This window comes from Seriola dumerili, unplaced genomic scaffold (genome assembly GCF_002260705.1).
Source record: "Seriola dumerili isolate Sdu_G_001 unplaced genomic scaffold, Sdu_1.0 BDQW01000367.1, whole genome shotgun sequence".
NCBI lineage: Eukaryota > Metazoa > Chordata > Actinopteri > Carangiformes > Carangidae > Seriola > Seriola dumerili.
Genome location: NW_019174622.1, coordinates 2,015,484 through 2,031,517, shown reverse-complemented (window position 1 = coordinate 2,031,517; position 16,034 = coordinate 2,015,484). Strand labels below are relative to the sequence as shown.

Genomic DNA, 16,034 nt, shown 5'->3' with positions numbered 1-16,034 from the left:
TAGACTGAGAAGTTCCTCCATTCTCTTTGTAAGTGCTCTCATTCTTAGTCGCCCTTGGAGGAACATAATTGATATGCACTGCGCTGCATATCCATAAAAGCTTCCTCTGCTTCTGCTCTTAAGCTTTGCTAACACATTGTAACCTTTATTTACCAAGTCGAGATGAAAAAGAAGGACATCAGTTAATACTTCCTTTACTGTTTTGGAGGGATTTTTTGCTTCGAAAAATCCGATCCCTTTTTTTTTTTAATTACTCAGAAATCCAAAGGGAGTGGGTCTCACTCAGCCCTCCCTACTGGAGGGAGTGTGGATCGGTTTCGGTGGACCATGCACATCTTTTCTGGATTTGTGCACATGTTGAGCCTTTTTGAAGAGAAGTGAAGCCATTTGATCTCAGAGAGTCAGATTCCTCTTTCACCTTTCTCTACGTTGGAAACATCCCTAAAGATCTCAGGAACAGTCATACATGCCTTTTGAACACTTTCATGGTTGCAGGTAAAAAAAACAAAAAAACAATTACAAAGTGCTGGCTACAGAGGAATCCTCCTATCATTACCCTCCTATTCAACATAACTCTACTCACTCAATGGAGAAAATGACTTTCACTCTTCGCCTTCAAAAGCAGAAAGGGGATAAATGTTTGGGAAAATGGGTGCTATTGCTATAATAATGCTTTTAACTACTGCACTTTCTCTGTCTGGACCTTTCTGTATGCACTAGGGACTGCACCCGCTCCGTCTTCACTTTTTTATTAACTATATTGTAATTTCCCCTAACCTCACATGTTCTGTTTGTGTACCAAAGTGTAAAAAAATTCTTATTCAGTCTGTAGATTTCAAATCCACTGATGTTAAGCAGCGATGGCTGAAAGCTGTTAGCACTTTTCCTGTGATGCTGCAATGATCATGTGAGAACTGGGAGGAAAATTACTTTTTGGGGGGGGTGGGGGGTGGGGGGGTGATAGTGAGGAGATTAACCACTTCGTCAGCTTGTACCGCTACAGGGCAAACTCATGTTTTACTGTACAAATACAGCCAGTGCAGGAGTCCCACATTTTACTGCTCAATTGCTTTGCCCTGAGCCTGTAGATGTGTGGCTCAGAAAGATATACATAAAGTACTGAATGTATTAAATCAGCAGTTTTTATATTAACAAAGGATCATATGACTACATTAAGTGTTAAGGAGAGTGAACAGTGGACTTAGATTCATCAGTTTCAGATTCAGACATTTTATTATACCAAGAGAGAAACTTGGAAAAACAAAAAAAAGATTTAAAAAAGTGCAGTGATATACACAATACAATAAAACATAATATTTGTACTGATCAATAAACTCAATTGCAGTTCCATTTATGAAGGTCTGAGGTGTTGAGTGAGACGCCTCCCTCCTAAAGTCAATAACCATGTCCTTGGTCTTTGAGGTATTTAACTGGAATTGTTTCCACCTTTGATACAAACCAGATTTCCAGTGATGATGTTCCTAAGCGTCTACTTGGTGTATGTACATCTTAGCCGTGACAACTGGGCTTGGGCGATGTCAAGAATGTAATATCTAGATACAATCATAATATAATCATGAGGGGCGGGTTTATAAGATAATTATACTGTACGATGTACAGGCTGGAAATAACACAATATTCAGTGTTATTGAATGTTGGATAACTTCATAAGGCATTAATAGGTTGAGGGACGTGTTTATCAGCCAGTAGTAGACGTCGAGTTCGGCAGGAAGTTCTGCTAATGAGACCTTTTTGTTACATTACGGTCGACTTCCTGTGTAACATTTATACAAAGAGTTTGAACAGACTGGGGTAAATATTTGGAGCTGTCTCCCAACACCGGCCTCCGTGAATCACAAGTTCAAATTTCTTTTGATTTGATCGTACCGTCCAGCTCGACTGACAAATCCCCTCTGATGACCAAACAATGAGATGAGGGAATTAACAGCACTCAAGTAATGTCCCAGTCTGAGGGAGCGAGCACTGTTTGGCCCCCATGCGGAAACCATTTTATTGACTTCTTAAGGCCAGGTCGTCAGCTTGTTTCCTGAAGTGCCAAGCAGTGATGTTTCCAGCCAAAAATGCCATTTGCTTACAGATCAATGCGGCGTTTCAAACACAATACGTCCACAGATGTGAGGGTGAAATTGTGTGAGCGCTCTGCGTAAGGATGACATGTTTTCGCTTGGAGTTTTTGTTGTGTGGCTGAATATTTCATCTTAAACTGGTAGTTTATGTCACTGTATTTTGTCTGTTTGGGAGACTTTTATTTCATAACCATTATCTCATCCTCTGCGCTTCCCCTCGGAGGACCCAGAATGCAATCCGTCATCCAGCGTTGACAGTCACACCCCACAAAGACAGCCTCTTCGTTTCTGACTCAGTGAACCCACGGCAGCGATGCCAAACAACGCTAAACGCTGCACCATTTTTCATGCCTCCTCCCGTCTCCATTCTCCTCCAGCAGAGTGTTAGCTCATCAGAGCGGGCCTGTCTCCCGCCTGCCAAAGCCATCATCTACATCACCGCGCTCCAACGGAAACACAATCACTGCTTTCTATGGAAAACCAAACGCCGGGGTATAATAGGAGCAATATGTTTCTCTTCTGTCTCTGTTCAAACAGTGTGGATGGAATGGCCAGAGGAGCATGGTGTGCGATGGAGACAAAGTTTGTGAATGAAAGAAAACAACACAGACTGGGGTGAAAATGACGAGGCTCAGGGGTTTAGAAAACAAAAATAGAGTTGAATCTTTACGGGGATTAAGATCGTTACTCTGATGAATGATTCAATACACTATTTCTCCAAAAGATGCCAGGTCAAAAAGCAAAAACAAAAAAGGTGTAGAGCAAAAGTTTCACCTGAAAAGAGAACAAAGTTCACCCAAGGTCAGATGGAATTCCACAAAAAAAAAAAAAAAAAAGCTAGTAAGTAGACCTTGAGTTAAAGCAGCATCAACTGACTTCTTTGGTCACTTCAGGGCAACAAACAATCTATACACACAGCACCAGTATAATCGGCTCAAAGGTTTGCCGAACGTGTGGGCCAACAGTTGCAGTTCTTTGCACATCGAGCAGACATAAAACAGTATTAGCATTCATATCGAGTCGTGTTTGTGTTTTGGTTTCCACCAAGAAAAATAGCCGATTCTTTAGCTGCTAAATAATCCCCTTTCTTTTAACTAGGTGGTTGCAAACTTTATCTGCCATTCATGCAACATGACAAAGAGTCATTTCATCAATTGTACAGGTATTGATTGACAATTAAGTGAGTTAAATTATCAGTTAAATTAAGAAGATTAGTAGATTATTAGTTTATTATCTTAAAACAAAGAAGAAAAAAAACGTTTGTGTCTAACATTTGGGTTAAATTGTAAAATCAATAGAAGGAAAGAGACATGCTAATGGATAATTTTCTCCCTCCCTCTTCATGCCACCAGGAGAAAATTCCTTTGCAATGTGGTTGAACTGACCGACAGTCAACAGACAAACAGCAACAACATGTGGGAAGATTCGTGGGAGATGCAGAGTGAGGGTGGAAGATGCTTTTCATTACCTTTTTTGGCATTTTCGCTGTATTGAATAGGGGGGTTGCGAGAGTTGACGTGGAGACCTTTGTGGTACGCCGCTTAGATGTTCAGTGTCTGATTACATGGAGTAGAGGCAAGTGGGTCTCTTGCCCGAGAGGTTTGAAGTCCAAGACCTTTCAGTAACAAGTTTTATTACCTTTCTGTTCTTTCGTACATGTCTATGGATGACAGAACCTGTGAGAGACTCCAGGGGGGTGAACACGTCCACGTCTGTGGTTTCATTTCTTTCCAACACATGGAGATAACGCTTTTACAGAAAAAAACAGCTGGTGGGAGTCACACCTCAAATAACTCAAATAATCAGTTCTTGGCGTCTTTCTTTTGAGACATTTGATGACACCCCAGAGGTGACCTTTGTGTTTCTAGACACCATAATTCTGACGCACTTCATGGAGTCTTGGTAACCATAAGGGCACCCCGCAAAGACCTGCCGTCTGTCATGCTGGCAGGCTCTCCTCACTATGAGGAAAAAATGCCACCATCCTTGTTAGTCACTGTCACCTGTAGCTCACATCTTAATTATTTGCACTGTACCTCTCATCCCACTCTCACATTTAATCATCATCCTCTACCAGATTCCTACGTCTTGGCCACCCTGCCATCAAATTACCTCCTACTTCCTCTGTAGCTTCGCTTGTGCTGAGCAAGAATAGCTTCCATTACAAGCTAAGCAGATGGCTGGAGCCCGGCAGGGGCCACAGTGCTCATTACCCTGCTGGGCTTGTCTCTATGTGCACCTTGTCTCTTTTAATTCAAATCTCCCCTCTTCACTCCCAGATGTCAAAACTTCCCCAGACTCTCAAATGTTTGGGTCCAGGAGAGCTGAGAGCTTTCTTTACGGGTTAATCGGTCCATGAGGCTTGTTTGTTCAAGTCCATTAGAATAACTTTTTTATTTTTTATTTTTTTTATGGATGGTACATTTTTGCCCTTAAGGTTTAATATATTGTAGCTCACCTCTAAGTAATAAACTTTCCTGGCCAATCAGAAATATGTAAGGGTTCATACTTGTAGCTTGTAGCATTTCGTCAAGTTCACCATTTACCTTGCAAGCATCAGGACATAATCTCCCCTTGCATACGCATATGTTTCAGGCTCTACTTTAGACACACTGATGTGTCTAGTAAGTTTTCAAAGTCCAGAGGCGTAAAAACGTCTGTGCTGTGTTCTCTCGGAGTCTGATAAGCCTTCAAACTGGGGTCAAATTTCAAATTTCATTTTCTCACAGGTAGCCCCAGCAACACACCACAGCTGACCTGTTTGATACTCTGCAAGAGGGTTACTGTCCATCTGAAAGTGCCCTCTGTGGCTGTTCTAGCAAATGGAGGCTATAGTAAAAAAAAAAAATAATAATAATACACCAGTACCAAAGGTTTCAGGTCCGATTTCACCCGAGATGTCACAGTCATAGATTTGCTTCAGACAATGGAGCCATGAGGAAAGTTAGAAACAGTCGTGTGGTCATGTCGCTTTCTTTCTCTATTGAAAAGCTCAAATATCTTCCTTCCACAGCCCTTATTCTGCAGCAGTGAAATGTCTCTAAGCTAATCATTGGCTTTGCAGCTAATGAGAATTTAACCCAAACTCTGCTTTCAAAATTGTATGTTCAGAAATTCCTAAAGTACACATTAGAGAGGTTGCCATATATTTTAACGACGGAGTTGATGCCATTCCAGGCTTGAACAATTAAAGGTCCCATATTTTTACAGTGTTTTATTGAGTGTTGAGTGTTGATACGTAAGAGGATATATTTGTGGTATTAAGAACCAAAAGCCATCTCAGTGTAGTTTTCTGATTGGCTCACTGTTTTCTGAATGATCGAATAAAAATATTACGATTTCAGGTAAAAAACTAATCCTGCAAGGTTTGGATGGTGGGTCCTTTGATACTTTCACAGTATTAATATAGAACCTAGACCTGATCTATAATTACACTACACATGGACAGAGACCTTTAGACTATAGGAGACCTTTAATAAACCTTGTTCACTTCCTGTCAGTGTGCTTTAGTGAGAGTACAACTGCTCCTTTAGATGTTCATGGCATAAACCTCATGATGATGACTTACTAAGTATTTCTGCTTTGATTGCACATCCAGCAGAAAGGCCATTGTTACTCATTAAAGTGCACATGCAGAAACTTTACTGATGCAATCCTGTAAAATGCATCACATCGGGGCGGGTTGTTGCGCCCAACGACGAATTACAAAGAGTGAATGAGAATGGTTTCTGTCGAGATGTGATACAGCAAAAATTCATATAAATGACTGCAAGTGTGACTTTTTTATGAAAAAAAAAATCACAATGTTGGAGAAAGCTGAAGGCGAATGACAGGGTAGGAATACGACTGGAGAATACAGTACGTGCTTCACGTCGGCTGGTGGTGACTGGCAGTTTCATTGATTGTTAGTGATTTCAGATCGCTCTCAGTGATTTCACGGAGTTCACTTCCTCAGATGGAAAAAGACGTGCCTCCTGGCAAAGAGGAAAGCGAGAAAGGCGAGGAAGCAGAGAACACAGCGCATCACCGTGAAACCTGAGGAGGGAAAAATATACTGTATGTATATGCTATTAACAATCATGAATAAATATTGAGGATATATAAGTTTTTATGGCAGACAGCTAGAGTCTTCATGCAGCCTCTGTTTCCTCCAGGTGAGCCACGGCCACTTGTGACAGTTTGCCAATCAGGGCTGTGTTTTCCGGCGAGGTGACTTTCCAAATGACTAATTAACAGGGAAATGAACTTGAGGCGCTGGGAAGAAAACAAAATGACTGAATTGACCAGCTCCTAAAAGTGCTGAAGTTTTAGAGCTGAGTCAGCAGCACCGAGGAAGTTGGGAAATTAAAAAAGTATTCAGTGACAGAAAAGGCAGATTCGCATTGATGTATTTATTCAGCATGTGTCCTAGTCGCTAGGTGCCATTTTGAGAAAGCTAAGAGACAGGGTCGTAAAAGTCATCAAGTCTACAGAGAAAGTGAGTGAGTTGGCTGCACTGCTAACCACCACATTTTAGCCTGAACATGCCCCTTCCTGTTCTAATGAACACTAAGAATGGGACCAGGATCAATTGATACAGTAATAATGTGCCTGTACATAATTTAATACACCAAAAAGGTGGATTTAGTGTTAAATTAGTGCTGTTATAACATATCGAGTGCTGGAGGAATGAGTATGAAAATCTGGAATTGAGTTGGCATTTTAGGCACGTCAGGATTTCATCGATGGGTTCTTAGTTAGATTCCTGAAATAACGTCTGTGGTTAAGGTGATACTTACTTTCTGTAACAATCCAAAAGACAATTTAAAAATCACTTTGGCTTTTTATTGAGGAAACTTGGGGTGATACAACCCACTTGTAGGTTGGCTTACAAAAATACGTCATCCCTGCAGGACTCTGTGAGTCTTACGTGAGGTTAGTAGTTACCATCACTTGTGTGCTGTGCTTGGTCAGAGCTCAGATGCCAGATATAAACCCTGAATTCAACAAAACAATCCTCTCCACGTGAGTCGGCCGACTGAAATCACTGTTGTTTTTTGCAGGTCCTGGATCCTCTTTTTATTTAGAAAAATACTTTGTTCGGAATCATGAAGTATATGGAGTGCGGAGTACGAGGTAATGATTTTCATCCCAAATGGAAATATGGATTTACTTTTGAAATGAACAACCTCTCTGGCGTTGTGCTGAAATAAGATTGCACTGTAAAACTAAAGGCCCCACATGAGACGTTCAGAGCGTTTAGTCAATTTCCACGTAACATTTGCATCTAATTATGATAATCACCTCTTCCTCAGCAGCGCTCCGCTTCTCGTTTTGTTTTAAACTGGCGCTCTGTGTTCTGGCAACATCTGATCTTCTTGATATTGCAATGAGGCGTTGAGGAGAAAATGAGGCAAACGTGGCCTCTGTAATGAATTTGGGTTCGTTGTGTTATTGCGACGCTATCTGCACTGCTAAGGCCTGGTTTAAAGCAGACAGGAGAATCAGACTTAGAGCTGGAGGTGGAAGAGTAAACAAGCGAGAGTGCAATTTGAGTTTGAAATAAATAGCCATATTTATTCATGATGACATCTGTGACACAATTCATATTCAACCAAGGCTGCCTGCATTTGGACTCGGCTCTAAAACCCCCGTCGCTGGGCCGGTCTGGGCCCGTAATTGGCTGTTTTCATACACAGAGTGAAGCGGGCTGGGAGTGATCCAGACACTGCGGCTGAGAGGGGCAGGTTGGGGATTTTTCTGGCTTAGGTATGATTCACACAAGAACACAATAAAAACAATAACATTCATTATGCATTACAATGGGAATGATGCACAGAGACATACCTGAAGGGACGCGAAGACAGACGTGTGAATGATGGACAAACAAAACAGAGAGTGGCGTGTTACGTCCAATGTTCCTTCTCCCATCAGACACGCACACAATAACAGACTGAGGTGGTTGTCTCATCCATATACACAGACATGGATTTACACACTGACAGGAAAAAAAAAAAAACTGTAAACAGACAGATTGGTTTATTTGTTATTCAGGTATTTCTCACAGGCAAAAATAATCTAATTGGACGAACTAAACATGAAAAAGTTGGAGCCTAAGAAGTGGAGGGTTTCTGGCTGAGTCACCTCAGAGTGAACCAGGCTGAAAGAAGCAGCTGTCAACCTGACAGCTGTAGCTTAATGTATAAAGGTCTCTGTCCATGTGTAGTGTGATTATAGATCAGGTCTAGGTTCTGTGTTAATACTGTGAAAGTATCAAAGCCTCAGTCCACAGAGAAATGCACACAGCCTGTATTCAGAAAACTGTAACTTTGTGATGTCACAGCAAAGCAGTTACCGAATCTCAGCTGTGCCCCAAGCCCCGCCCACCCAGACCCACCATCCGGCCTGGCAGGATTTCTCTGTAGCTGTGTCCCAAGTCAGTGGCGCAACTAGACTGTCTGTCTCCTTCTTCTCCTGGTCAATGAAGGCTCCAAAAGGTGGATCCTTTGTGGTCCAACTTATCCCAAGATTCATTGCGCGCCGCTTATGAAAGCCAACAACTCAGACAGAGAGCCTGAAGATCACACTTTTAAATGTAAGTATTGGGTTTCAGCTCAGTTCAACAGCTAACAGAACGACTGTTAAAACCAAGGGCCATAAAACCTCAAGTTTTTGTGAACAAAAGTTATGTGTTGTCAAGGTTGCTAGGCGACAGGAGCCAAGCGAAAATCTTCCATAGACCAGACGTCTCATTTCCGTTCAGTCTTCACGGTCTTCGATGGTCACACCTTTGTAGACTGCGTCCTCCAATCGGGACACAGCTTGTGTGTTTACCTTAGATCTGTTCAGAAAACAGTCAGCCAATCAGCTCACCGACCTGTTGTTGCTGGAGCTCCAGAGAAAAGCCTGAGAGAGGAGATGTAAAACTAAATTCAGATGGTTTTTGCTTCTTAAAACCACAAATATATCTTCTTATAGATCAACACTTGTGATAAACCATGGGAAAAGTGTAAAATACGGGACCTTTAATCTGTGTTCACAGACCTCATACAACTGCGCAAGAGGTGTCAAAGATGATTCTAACTTTTTTAAGTTAAAAAAAAAAGTCTGAAGCACTTTAACTGAGCTCCTCTATCTCCTCCTCCTCCTCCTCTTTTAAACCCTTGTTAAGAAATCTTTCTGTGTTTGAGGTTTCGCCTCCTCCCCGGCGTATCTGCCTACACTATGTCTCCATTATGAGCCGGAGCCTTGCTGTGTTCCTCCTCTCTCCCACCACAAGCCTATCAGGGATTTCCCCTTTTATTTATTGATTAATACATCATCAAGTGGAGCTCCAGCTGCAGCCCAGGGAACAACAGTGAGGTTCCCCTGGGTTCTGCAGCCTTCGTCCCCCCGCCTGCACCACTTAAGATTCAGGACTTGCCTCGCCCGTTAAACAATGATTGCTATTATTCCTTTTTCTTTTTTTCCTCTCTAGGCAGCGTTGCTCGTGAAAGAGTGGCTTCATTTTCATTGTGTCTTACGTGGGAGTGAAAGATAAAAACAAAAACTCTGAATTGTTGAAATTACAAGGCTTAAAAATCTGTGAACTCGGGGCGTGGACATATCTGCGGCTTAACCTGTTTCCTGGGCATATAAACGGCTTTTTAACCTCTTTTAATAATAAAGCACCTTGCTCTTTCTTATCAAAGGCGTAGGGCTGTGAAACTGCTGGATGTAACATCAAAGCATGAAGTATTCCCCTAACCTACGAAATCAGTCTCACCACAAACAAGCAGGCAGAGAGAATGGGATCAGTGTGGCTGCGGAGAGAGGGAGGACAAGTAGGGAAGAGAGGAGGCAAGAGGGGGAGAGGAGAGAGAAAAAAGAAAGTGCAGCTTTGTATGAGGAGCTTTGTGAAGCTTTTTCCTCCCTCGCTGTCAGGCCGCAGAACATTGAAGTGGAGGAGAGGAATTTGCATTCTCCAAATTACTGTGTCTTTCTCCTGCTCCTGAGCTCACATGCTGACGGTCACGCATGTGCACCCACACACGCGTGTTCACTCACGCTTGCACAGTCCAACTGATTGACTGTTTTTTTTTTTTTTTTTTGAAGCTGAAGCAAACGCAGTGACAGGAAAATGTAAATAAATGAACACAACAAAAAAATCAGCCTCCAACAAGAGCATGAGGAGATGAAATAACTGAGTAAGGATTGTTGTATTACGCTTGTTGTACCTTAGACACCGGAGACAAAGTGTATTTTGGAACGATAAGGAAGCATGAATTACTTTCACTCAGTGCCAAAAGTTTGATATATAAGGACAAAAAAAGAATTACATAAATAAATGCAGAAATAAATAATTAAATACACAATTAAATGCAAAATATTGCAATTTGTCAAAGCACTCATAACCAAAATATGACATAATATAACGGCGTTTTCAGATCTGATACCTCTGTATGTCACATAACTATCAGAGCATGTAGCAGTGCGACAGCTAAACGTGATGGAAGTGTTCATAACTATGTAGACACACACACACACACACACACACACAGGCATGCTGAGACTGTAAAACACGAGTCCAGAGCAGTAGTCAGGTCGCACCGTGTGTAATATATTCCACTACAAAAAAAAAGAGACACATGGAAAAAAAAAAAATCCAAACACATCCCTGTGTATTTGCTCATAAAACACAAGAGGGGCAGGACTCGAACTACTGGAAAAAAAGGAGGGGTCGTCATGACAACACAACACTCTCAGTCAAGTCCCGCCTCTTTAAACTTCAGACCAGAAGCCCACATGTGTCTCTGCTTCTAAATCTGGAAAGGAAGGCAGGGCTGCCGCTGAGTGAGACAGAGGGCTGGAGCAACAAGACTCTCCACAGCAGAGCAGCAGAAGAAGAAAAAAAAAAGGAAAAGAGAGAGAAAGGAGAAAAGAGGGAGACAGCCGGGTCACAGAAGTCCAGCGAGCGTCCAGAAACAACTCAGGGACTTGGCCAAAAGAGGCGGGGAGCAGTTTGTTATTGGAAAAGCTGACAAGAGAGCGAGGCAGCGGGGAGGGGACAGACAGAGAGAGGTGGCGGCCTGACTTTGAGTTGGTCAGTGAAGGCCTCATGCAGCTTCTTAGCAGCAACTCAATCCCATTTTTATCTGCCTGACACACCTCGACTCACCGGGCGCCCGGAGGGGACACAAAGAGAAGGAAGTAAAGAGAGTGAATAAGGAGGAGACGAGAAGGAAAAGGAAACATGGTAAGTTTGGTTTCACTGCCTTGTTTGGACTGCTCATTAACTGTGCTGTTGGTGTGGCTGCGGTGGGCGGGGAGGTGGGCTGAGCTCCGACTGCTGCGACTTTATTCCTTTAAAAACCAGGAGCGAATTACAGCTGCACTTCCTCCTTTTGCTTGTCTCTTATAAAGAAATGTTTTTATTATTTATCTTTCCCACTCGGCAGTTTGGAGGAAAAGTAAAAAAAAAACAACAAAAAAAAAAAACACATTATAACCACTTTACAAATACACAGCCCCCGAGAATGAAGCCGTTTTATTTGTTGTGAACCGAGAAGTTGTGAAGAAATGAAGCTTGGAAACTTTCTTTTCTTCTTCCCTCAGAAATGAAATTGCAGGAAAAGTGATTTCCCAGGTTCTCTCTCTATCTATTCACAGTGTTTGTGTATAGAGAGGAGAGGGTGGGTGGGCTGACCGCCCAACTTCCCCGTATCAGTCCCGGCAACACATTTGGTTTCAATTACTTTGTCCCTCTGGGAAACAAGCTGCTATAAATAAGTAACAAGAAGCTGAGTGTGGACGAGGGCTGCAGCCTACTGTCGGGGTTCGACTCTGCCTCTGCTCAGGGTGGGAGGGGCCAGCGGCTGGCTCAGTTGTGATGAAGGGGTTTGTGTGTGTGTTTTAGGAGAGGGGGGGGGGGGGTGTCTTGTTCAGCCGCAGTCTCTGTGTAGCTCCGAGAGTAAAAGTAATTTCTTTTTTTAAATCTATCAGGACAAGTTCAGGTTAAGGCTCAAGTCTGTCACAGCAAGTCTCGATTGGAGTCTTTAGTCCTTTGGGAGACGAGTCCAACTTCGGACCGGCTGTTGTTTGAAACTCTTTGAAACTAATACCCGAATTCCACAAAACCACAGAAGCAATTTCCAAAACCTCTCATTCAACAGGAGAAACCGAACTTCTCAAAAGTAAAATTTTGTCTAGGGTAAAGCAATCACTAAAAACAGGTTCAAAAGAATCTTTGAAAATTGGCAAAATTTTGAGTTAAATCTGATCTCTGAATGAACAAAGTAACGCACCTCACAAGACGATCGATGCATTTTCAATAATCTGAATCATATTGAGGCTAGACACACAGTCCGGGTCAGAATCAAATCTCAGTTTAATCAGAATGAGTCTCAAGTCAATAGGAACAAGGTTGTGGTCGGTTTACAAATGATTTAGTAACAAACAATTTCCATTGTGGAAGAAAAAAGTAAGTTCACTCACAGAAACTTGTCAAACTTTTGAAATAACTCCTGCAGCATAATCTGTTGATCCATTTGATCAGTGCAGAGTTCAGATACTTTTTAAATTTCACTGGAGAAACCTTGTTTACATCCAGACAGAAAGCCGATGAGAGGTGCCTTTTTTATTTTTTTTTCAGAACTCAAAATTGCTGCCTCAGGATTTGCAAAGGTCTCATTATCCTGTTTTTTTTGGACGAGATTTTCTGCAGACCTTCATGAGCGTGACGAGACAGAGGTCTGGTCTGAGTTGATTACACTTATTGAGATTTGTTTTTTGTTTTTTTTCTGAGGATGGTTCATGGATGAAATTTACTCACAACTGATCAGAGATTGAGAACTCAGACTGAGATCTGGTGAAACAAACATTTACAGGGTCTTTGGATATTTGAAGGTTTGGATGGTGGGTCCAGGTGGGCGGGGCTTGGTGACTGCTTTGTTGTGACATCACAAAGTTCCAGAAGTCCTGACGGCTGGTTTTAAGGCTCAGTTTCTGAATACAGGCTGTGTGCATTTCTCTGTGGACTGAGGCTTTGATACTTTCACAGTATTAATATAGAAGCTAGACCTGATCTATAATCACACTACACAAGGACGTCTACCTTATATGAGACCTTTAAAGTTTAGTTTAAAAAAAATAGTTACTTCTTCCATTTGGAGCTCAAATAAATAGTAAAGTAGTGAAGTGTTGCATCATAAAATCACGTCTCTGTGCAATAGCAGCTCTTGAAGAGGGAGCATCAGACTGGTGTTAGTTAGAGGCACAGTGGTGACATTTATTTGATAAAAGCTTTCAGCTACAAACCACTGAAACAAGGTTGTGGATCATTAACATACTATATCAATATATTATTATTTATTCATTATTTACAGCGATTGGCTGGAAGTTCTGCTGATTCTGCCTTATACTATGTCTGAATCCAGAGGTCAACCTTGACTCAGACCTTGGAGCTAGAAGGGTTCTTGCAATTCTTGCAATTTAATATATATTCTTCATTTTTTTAAATTTTTGTTTTAGACGTCATATTATTCTTGGTAGAAGTTATACTGAGAGCGGAGTTCACACAAGGGTCAGAGAAGCTTTGTCTTCTCTTATTAGAAACAAAGACAGACAGGAAGAGACTAAGGAAATAAGCAGCTACTACTGTGTCCTATGTGCAGCCGGCAGCCATTATTTTCCCTCTCTGCTCTTGTTTATACGTTGATTACATTTGTACGTCCGTCCCCCTCCCACCGTGACTGACGTGTAACACAGCCCACCTGCTCCAGGACACGCAGCAGCTGTCGCTCCACACAGTTATATTAGGAACAGCGACAGAGCTCCAGATATGCCCCCCCCCGACCTCGCAGACCCCCTCCCCCCCTGTCCGTGACCTCGACACTCCGTCTCTTCGGGTGCTTTTTTACCGTCTGCGTGCACGGAGCGTCCGGGTGTCTCTTCCTGACACACACAGACAGTCAAAGTGTTTTTCCCAGCTGTCGAAACACACAACAGGAAAATAAACAGACTCCAACAGAAAAGAGTGAAAGTGAAACTTTAAACATTTGCAGAATACTCCCACTTTTCTCTTAATGGAGTCATTTGGTTTAAATTGATTTTCACCTGGTTTCAGTGTGGACCACACGTCTGATAGCTGTTTCCTGCTGCAAATAAAGACGCTGATTACCATAAGCCGCTTAACGGTAAACAATGCTTAGGAAATGCCTCCACTAATAGAAGGTAAAGAGAGAAATGGAGAGAACCCTCAGATGAGTTGCTGATTGTAAACGAAAACAAACAAAAAAAAAAAAACTAAATGATTAAACTGCATCTGAGCTACTGATCGTGTCTATTTTTCAAATCCAATTTGATGCTTCTGTTGTTCACATTCTCAACCAGATTATCATACTTCATTAGTGATGGCAGGTTATCAATAACTACTGAATTACTCACCGATTCAAGTCCCCAGTAGATGGATCCCACTGACCTCCCCTGGCTGTTCCTCTAGTGCCACTTATGAGGTCGCCATATTTGTTTTTAATGACACGGGCTAAACCAGGGGGTCTCCAACAGGCGGCTCACGAGATACTCAGCATCTCACCCGAAGGCTCTGAGAATATCCTCCGCACAAACCGTGGAAACAGAGCAGCACAACTTCACTCAGTTAATCAGCTCCAAATGCAACTAAATCAAACACAGACAAAGCAGCAGTATGAGACATGAGGAGCTCTCACAGTGATAGAGGCTGGAGAACCCTGTGTTAAACTAAGACGTTAAACCTGTCACTGAGAGCATGTTGGTGTCGACGTTAGTGTTTACTGCAGCATCACAGAGCTGCTAGCACGGCTGTCGACTGTTAGCCTCATTAATATTAAAAACACTCAGATGAATTATTGATTTCTATATCTTCTAATAAACCCCAAAATAATGAGTCTTGGAGTCGGGGGGGGGGGCAGTAATTCTCTGGCCTCAGTGGGCAAACATTCAGTAATCATCTTTAATCACGTTGCAGTTCAAGTGGTCTGAGTGAAACTACACGTCTGCACTTCCTCCTCGTTCTGTTTTAAAGGCTTTAGAAAATCCAGCCTGAGACCGGAGACTTCGGCCAATCACAAGCCTTTTCACAGAGAGAGCATTCCTATTGGCTGTTGCACAAGTGTACTGTACTTCCCTTGGACAGGTATAAATGTGTTGTATGTTGCTAGTAGTTTAGCGTTCTGCTAATCGTAGCCAAAGGCTCACGGCTGCGGCTGTGTTGCCAGTGTTGTGTGTGTGTGTGTGTGTGTGTGTGTGTGTGTGTGTGTGTGTGTGTGTGTGTGTGGATATGACTGTGAGGGGAAGGCTGCAGGGGGGTGGCAGTATCTTTTGATTATCTCTAGTTTTTTCCCTCTTTTCTTTTCTAGATTTAGAAACCTGTTTCAAAGTTGTCAAGGTCGTTGGTTTTACAAAAAAAATACGCAGGTGGCAACTCAACTTTAATTTGCTGCTACCTCCGTGCAGGCTGTTGATACCGGTCCAGGTCAGAACATCGTCTGCGACTGTGCGACCCTGGCAGCGTTTCACTCACTGAGAACATTCCAGCACAAGTGCAACAAAAGTCAACAGAGTCGCTCAAAGCCGGCGCTGAAGAGCTGTCTGCTGTTTGCCTACAGTGTCCGGAGGGTTCGTCCTCTCCAGCACATCTTTACAGCAGCAGTTTGGCACATTTGATCAACTGTTAGCATCTTTAGCATCTAACCGGCGGCTCTGCTCGGCTGCACAGGAGGCACACACAGACCAGTTAGCAGTCCTAAAGTTTTTCTTCAAAACCCTTAATATTATTATAAAACTGTTTGTTTGTTCTTTCACTTTTTATGAAAGAAACATGCTTTTGAGAGAGTGAGAGATGTTACCAAGAAAGAATGAGGGAGGAAATGACAAGAACATAAACATGGAGAGGAGAAGGAAGGGAGGGAGGCAGCACAGGAAAACACAAACACAGTGAGTGAGTTATAATTG

The 16,034-nt window shown here is 42.4% G+C and overlaps 1 protein-coding gene across 2 annotated transcripts in view; it reads left to right on the top strand.

Moving 5' to 3' along the window:
• The window catches only part of sgcd (sarcoglycan delta), a 163,031-nt gene that overhangs the window by 24,898 nt on the left and 122,099 nt on the right, over window positions 1-16,034 (top strand). The window contains exon 1 of one of the 2 annotated variants that reach the window (XM_022760870.1): window positions 11,043-11,301. The exons of the other annotated variant lie outside the window; for it this stretch is intronic. Coding sequence (XP_022616591.1) covers window positions 11,299-11,301 — 3 coding nt within the window. The 5' untranslated portion in view covers window positions 11,043-11,298. Of the gene's footprint in view, window positions 1-11,042; window positions 11,302-16,034 lie in introns of those variants that run through there. 2 annotated transcript variants of the gene reach the window in all.